The sequence below is a fragment of the Sinocyclocheilus rhinocerous genome, unplaced genomic scaffold (assembly GCF_001515625.1).
Source record: "Sinocyclocheilus rhinocerous isolate Xijiao unplaced genomic scaffold, SAMN03320098_v1.1 scaffold407, whole genome shotgun sequence".
NCBI classification, from domain to species: domain Eukaryota; kingdom Metazoa; phylum Chordata; class Actinopteri; order Cypriniformes; family Cyprinidae; genus Sinocyclocheilus; species Sinocyclocheilus rhinocerous.
The window spans coordinates 500,814-508,103 of record NW_015633444.1 but is presented as its reverse complement, the minus strand read 5'-3'; the positions used below and the strand labels follow the sequence as shown (position 1 = coordinate 508,103).

The 7,290-nt window shown below is 42.2% G+C and overlaps 1 protein-coding gene across 1 annotated transcript in view; it reads left to right on the top strand.

Annotated features, from left to right (window-relative positions):
• The window catches only part of LOC107744035 (probable G-protein coupled receptor 34), an 8,187-nt gene extending 1,732 nt beyond the window's left edge, over positions 1–6,455 (top strand). The window contains exons 2-3 of the mRNA XM_016557505.1: positions 5,938–6,250; positions 6,393–6,455. Coding sequence (XP_016412991.1) covers positions 5,938–6,250; positions 6,393–6,416 — 337 coding nt within the window. The 3' untranslated portion in view covers positions 6,417–6,455. The remainder of the gene's footprint in view (positions 1–5,937; positions 6,251–6,392) is intronic.
• Positions 6,456–7,290: the final 835 nt, after the last annotated feature.

Here is a 7,290-nt window from a genome sequence, read left to right as displayed (position 1 = left end):
GATATGTGGGGGTGTGTTAGAACGAGCCGTTTTAGGTAGGCGTGGCTGACTCTTAACTTTTATAAAAGAATATCTCTTTGGATTTGAGACTTTAGTCTTTGCAACTTTACAGATCTTCTTTATGCACCAAGAGCTTGTAACACTCCAAAGAGAAAGGACAAATTTAAATCGCATCATATGACCCCCTTTAAACAAATTTAAGGCCAACCAGGCTTTAATATCCTCAAGACAGTCAGTCCAACAAAGGTTCTATGGAATTTGGATCTTTCCATTTCAAAGGCAGATAAAGTTGTGTATCATATGCATGACAGTGAAATTAGATGCCATACTTCCTGCAAATTGACCCGAAGGGAAGCATATATAAAGAGAACAGGATGGGTCCAGGAATGGAACCTTGAGGGACTCAAATAAAACAAATAAGATCGAACCCACTCCAAAGCAGTCCCTGTAATGCCAAAACAATGTTCTAAACAAGAAATCAGGATGTTATGACCCACAGTATCAAATGCACCCGTAAGACATAAAAGCATGAGAACAGCATAATCACTTGAGTCAGTGGCTAATAACAGGTCATTAAAAACTTTTACCAGGACTGCTTCAGTGCTATGAAGGGATTTATAACCAGATTGGAACACTTCTTGAAAACCGTGTAGATCTAAAAAAAAGTTGCAATTGTATAAATACAACATTCTCCAATAATTTTACGAAGAAATAAAAGTTTTGAAATGGACCTGAATTTGGCAAGAACGAAGCTATCCAATCTTGGCTTTTTGATCAATGATTCCACTATTGTATGTTTAAAATTCTGAGGTATGTGCTATGTGCAGTCTGAGGCAAGACTGCTGTTTATAATTATTTGAATTGTAGGTCCAATAGTTTCAAAAACATTTTATTTTTTTAATTAACAATCTCTATGCAACAAGCAAATAATAGAGGGGGAAAAACTGCTGTGACATAATTTCAAACAAAATCAGGCCAAAACGTTCATTTGGAGTTTGTTTTGGGATTTGTATTACTGAACCTTTGTACTACTATTTTTTTGTACCTTTGCACAAACATGAACATGATGGAGAGCTGCTATATAGCAGAAATTGAAGTTAAACTTCTGCCCAACTCAATCTACCAAGACCAGTGCAAATTAGCAACTAATGCAGCCACGTCGAGTGCAAAAAACATGCTTTTTTGGGTGCAAAATTGTTAAATAATTACCGCATAAAGCAGATTCTGAGATGACCTTGTGAAAGACCTGGAATTTGAAAAAAATACATATGCATGTGGTTCTCAGGAGTTTGATATGGAATACGATTTACTCCCAAAGCATTACTTCAACAGGCCACAGATCTGGCCCTCCATGCCACAAGCAGACAACTTGTGACTATCAGCTGTCACAGACTATCAGTTGCCGCAGAGCCACATATGTGGTTAAAATGTGGCAGGGATAATAAAGGAGAATGTAGGGCAGTAGCTCCCCCTAGACAAGGGCTTCCCCTCTTTTCAGTTGTTCTCTGCCAGCCAGCTGTTTCAGGGTACAGAACAAACTGACTCCTCCTACAGTATTGGGTCCTTGTCTTCGGTCTTGCTTAATCACCTTGCATCTTCACAAAATGCATGGGTGTCGCTCTGGCTTCTTTGCAACTCCAGGGCATCCGTGTTGTTACGGTAAGCGTGACAACGAAGTTGAAGATCCAAATGCAGCTTTATTAAAAGAGCATAGTCAAAACAGGCAGGGTCGAACACCAGCAAAGAATAACATTCAGGGTGAGACAAGAGTAATCCAGAAAACAGGCAAAGGTCAGGGCAGGCAGCAAACAATCAAAAACCAGGTAAACAGTCCAAAGTCACGGAATACAGGCAAGGCAAGGTAAACAGGGAAAAACACAGAGACAAGGAAAGGCTTCAGATTGCAGTAACAGACAAACAATACTCAGCAGTGTGTGTGTGTGTGTGTGAAGTGCATCTTAAATAATCCCACTGATAAGAAACAGGTGAATCCGTAATCAGTTCCTAGGCTGGGGTTTCTGGGAAGTGGAGTCCAGGGTGAGAAGGTGCTAGAGACCTCTGGTGGTGAGCGGGAGGAACAGCAGGGACCAGATTCATGACACGAGTACTGAATTACATCAACAACTTTCTAATCCAAGCCAGGTTGGAGGAGTTGGCAGCTCAACATTCAGAGGTCATGAGGTGTTTGAGAGACCTTCTGACTCAAGTGCAGGGCCGGAGATCTGGTAACTGTGGGTCTGGCCCCCTGAAGCGTACCAGCTCATAGATTCCAGTCTTTCAACTGAGCTCTAAAGCTCCATCCACAAAAAAAAACCCAAAAAAAACTGTATGGCCTGAAATTACAGCTTTTTACATCATTGTGTGAACAGCACCACTTGGACCCAGTCCACTGCCTGGTTGGTGCAGTGCTGGAGTACCTGCAGGAGTGCCCTTCAGCAGGGCTACACTGTGCATGTGGCACCTATTTAAGGCTAGCCATGTACCATTGATGGAGCATGGTAAAATGGAGTAAAAGATCAACTGAATTAAAACAGATTTTCTTTAAAAAAGTATTGCTAAAAATACAAATGAGCACAGGGTTGTAGGATTTCTATCGAACAGACACAGATATGCCATTGAATCAACTCATCACGAGGTCTAAACTAATCATCACTATCACGTGACGTCAATATTCTGAGTCAGTTCCTGTTAGCGCCTCGTCGTTATCTACTTAGAAGAGGGATAATAACTAACTCAATCAGGAGAACGACAATAGATCTTTTCTTACAACACGGGCCGAGGAGAAGCACCTCGTGGGCACAATGTATGGAACTATTATATCCAACAGGAAAAGGACGAGTAAATTAACTGACGCCCTCAGGCCTGCAAACACTGGATCTATACATGACTATCACATGACTCTTGACCACCTGCTTCTTGCCCTTCTGAAACCCAACTGACCCGTGTTCTTTTCTTACAACAAAAGAAACAGAACCTTGCATGACGATTTTAAAAGACAATCATTTAAAATCAGATAATACTTTTATAAGAAGTTATTAAAACTTGCAGAAATACTCCCCACGGGGAGCATGTGATTCGTGCATGACAAAGGAACAGTATGGGGCGTGGCTAAGCACTGCAGCCAATATCTGATTGGAACAATCGCTTCTGGGATGGACCAAAATCAGCCTGCTTAAAACTGGACACAAAGCCTTCGTGGTTTCGCTTCTTGCTCTCTGGATCTTTGGCTCTTTCGCCTTATTGATTGCGCTACAAAGCGCTCACAGCCGTAACATCAGCTAGTGATCCTCCAGAACTCCAAAACTTTGTGACTGCAGAAATCTTCAAAGCTTAGTCTTTGCAAACAGAATCTGAGAAGAACTTCCAGTGCGTTGTCACGTCACAAGGAAACCAACCAATCGCCGGAGGGCATCCCCAGAAATACAAAAGACATCGACCGCATCAGCAGCCAATCCGCAGCCCCGGGATTCCCTCAAGCAGCCATCCAGGAAGCCTGTTGTCAGCTGTCAACTTGAACGCAAGTAACAAACAAATCACCATGTCTTGCTGAACTGGAGCTGAATTGATTTTAAGCAGAAAAGATAAGTGTGTGTGTGTGTGTGTTTTAGCTTAGTTTAATGTGCCATAGAATAGCGACTAAACTTTTGTTTCATTTATAAAGAAGTATTGTCTTGTGTCGTGTATTTTAAAGTCAAACTTTGCCCAGATCCTTTGTTACCTTGCTCAAAATGAATAGGATTACCATTTTGTTTGTGTTGTCATTGGCCACGAAGTAATATGAACAGAATTGTTAAGATATACTGAGTTTAACGCGCGCTGGACGAACCGTTGATAAAGTATAAGCTCTAAATTTTGAATCAGATCAACTTGAAGAAATCAACATCGAATCTTTAAGAATCTATTCCCTAAAAGCTGAAATAAAAGCTAAATCCTTAAAGTTATTACAGGGTTAAGCTGTGCTGTTGTTGACTGCCTCAACAACAGCAATAAATTTAAGGAATTCCTTTAAAGTACTTGTTTTGAGCATCTGAAAATCTGAAAATGTCTCTATATGGCACCTTATCTCTTGCATTTTATCCAAAGACTGACAAGAGAAAACATGCATGGCTTGCAGCACTTAAGTTAAAATCCCCCCCAAAAACGGTGGACAAACCCCCCAAACTTTACCCCGATTGGGAGCTGTATGTAAAACTGGAGCACGTGGGGGAGGAAGACACAACACGAGACATGGAACAGAGTCTGACATTACTCCCCCCTCCTTGGGCTAAACTCGGGGACAGGAGCCCTCCATGGGCTTTAACTCGGAAACAGGAGCCCTCCGTGGGCTAAACTCGGGGACAGGAGCCCTCACTGGGCTAAACTCAGGGACAGGAGCCCTCACTGGGCTAAACTCAGCGACAGGAGCCCTCACTGGGCTAAACTCAGGGACAGGAGCCCTCCGTGGGCTAAACTCGGGAACAGGAGCCCACCGTGGGCTAAACTCGGGAACAGGAGCCCTCTGTGGGCTAAACTCGGGAACATGAGCCCTCACTGGGCTAGACTCCGGGACAAAAGCCCTCACTAGAGTGAGCTCTGGGGCTGGAACCGACACTGGAGCGAGCTCTGGGGCTGGAGCCGACACTGGAGCGAGCTCTGGGGCGGCCGGCGGGCCTGACTTCAGAGCGACTGGCGGGCTTGTGGGAGCCAAAATCCAAAGTCTTTAATGCAAACAAAGCGGGGAACACAGGAACACGGGAAACACTGAGAACATGAAATGACATTTAACAGCGGACCGGAAACGAGGGTCAGAACACACTTTAAATACACAGAAACTAATGGGACACACCTGGGAACAAATGAACTAAACAGGGACAGGAACAGGAACAGGAATAACCAAATATGGGCATAATAATCAAACTGGAGCATGTGGGGGAGGAAAACACAACACCAGACATGGAACAGAGTCTGACAAGAATATGAGCACCGCTTCATGTCATCTACCAACTCATTAAACTTTAATGGGTGAGGCACTGACAAAAGACAGTCATTGTGACACTGTAAAGTGGTGATTTAACATTACATTATTGGCCCAGAAAATGTTCATTTGACTAGAAACAATGGAGACTGGAAAGGAAAAGTCGTAATACCAGTATGATTCGTACGAGACTTCCACGTTCTGGAAAAAGGTGGATAATAAGGGAACTTATTATTGTTATTATTGTTAAGAATTTAAGGCCTGCCACTAAGTATAGCCAAATGGTTAAAGGTAGTTGAAAGTAGAGGTTGACTGATTGATCAGTTAATCAGTTTTCCCGATTAATCAGCACCGATAGTCAATTGCTGGAACTACTGGTTATCGGCCAATATCCATACAAATAGTTTTTTCCAGGTTACGTCTGTTGCTGGAGTGGCTGAGAAGAGTCCACTGTCATTATACATTTGTTAACTAGATGCTGCATTAGTAGAGAAAGAACAGCAGTACTTTTACTGTCAAAGCTGAGGATGTGAACATTGTTTTGACCAAAACACACGCAACCCTGACCCAAAAGTTCAATGTCACATTTGTCAACATTTTTATTCCATTTAAAAGTATGGTTCAGTTTCCCCCCCCGTAATAAAGTTCAGCACTATTTTAGTTTTCATTAAGTATCCATTTTAAAAACTATCAAAATATCGGTTGATTAATCGGTCATGGGCCAGTGTGGTCCAACCTAGTTATGGGTATCTGTAAAATCCACTTTCGTTCGACCTCTAGTTAAAAGATTGTAGGATTAAACCGGAAAGGGTCTGATCCATGAAAGCATTGTGACGGATCCAAGTTCTCCCCAAGTGCAAACCCATGACACTCCAGGGGGACAGTCCCTATGATAATATACAAAAAAGTATTAAAGTATTATACATACAAGTATAATATACAGTTTGTGTACATGGTTACATATAAATCTATTTTTTTTTCAGGTACCTAAAGATTGTCCGGCCAGTGGAGACTCATGCTCTACAGACAGTTCGTACTGCCCACTACATTTCTGCAGTGACATGGCTGTGCTTGTTAGCCATGGCTTCCATCTACTTAATCCTTTTTCTCCAGAACTCCTGGGGTCAAATGCCTGATGCTTTTACCTGTGAATCCCGGCACAGTTCCCAGCTCAGTGTGACCTACAAAATCATCCACTGTGTGACCTTTGTGGGCTTCATTTTTGTCCTGGGATCTCTGATTCTTCTATACTGGAAGACTCACCAAAAGCTCAGACAAGTTCAATCCTCTTCACAGGTCAGTTTCAGAAGTCAAACATTCAAAACTGTTAAGCACAACATGCTAGTGCTAGTGGTCATTTTCTGTGTGTGCTTTGTTCCCTATCACCTGGTGAAACTGCCATACATATTCATTAAACCCCTGCTGCATGATTGTACAGAAGCCCAGCCATTCTACAACCTGAAGGAGCTCACCATCGTGCTTGCAGCACTAAACGCCTCCTTGGATCCACTTATGTACTTTTTCTTTTGCAAGACCTTCAGATCACAGTTTAACTGTACTACAAGGAGTCGCCAACCTGTCTGTGAATGAGGACTCAATGGGTTTTGTATTATTGTGCTTTGTGATGTGCTTCTCTATTGTTTTGCAATTGCCAGAGGATATAAGTACCTTTACTGAAAAGAAAATTGGGGGCCACCTTGGGGGCCACCCACGTCGTGTTCACTTTTGACCTCATAATAATTCCCTGATGTCAATATGTCATATGGTTTTAGCATAAGTGGAATACCAGCATTTATCCAGCATTCACCTAGTGTATCCTCCAGGGGCTCAATGTGAAGAGTGATCATTTTCGAGCAGTGACAGGCTGTAAATTAACTTTTTAGGTTCATTTTTGCATTCTCACATCTGGGGGCATCTGCTGACCACAAATTCCATCACATGGAATTTGTGTTATGGGAACAAATTCCATGTTATGGTCTCTCTCTCTCTCTCTCTCTCTCTCTCTCTACGGGGATGTGAGAAAGATATTGGTTGGTTTTATGGACAATATAAAAATAAATAAAACAATTTTCACAGATATGGTGAATCACACACACACACACACATATCCTTGTGGGGACTCTCCATAGGCGTAATGGTTTTTATACTGTACAAACTGTATTTTCTATCGCCCTTCACCAACCCTACACCTAAACCTACCCCTCACAGAAAACTTTCTGTATTTTTACAATCTTAAAAAAAATAATTCTGTATGAATTATAAGCTTTTGTACCCATGGGGACCTCCATTTATACCTCAATACACAAGTCCCCATGAGTTGGTGTGTAGTCCCCACC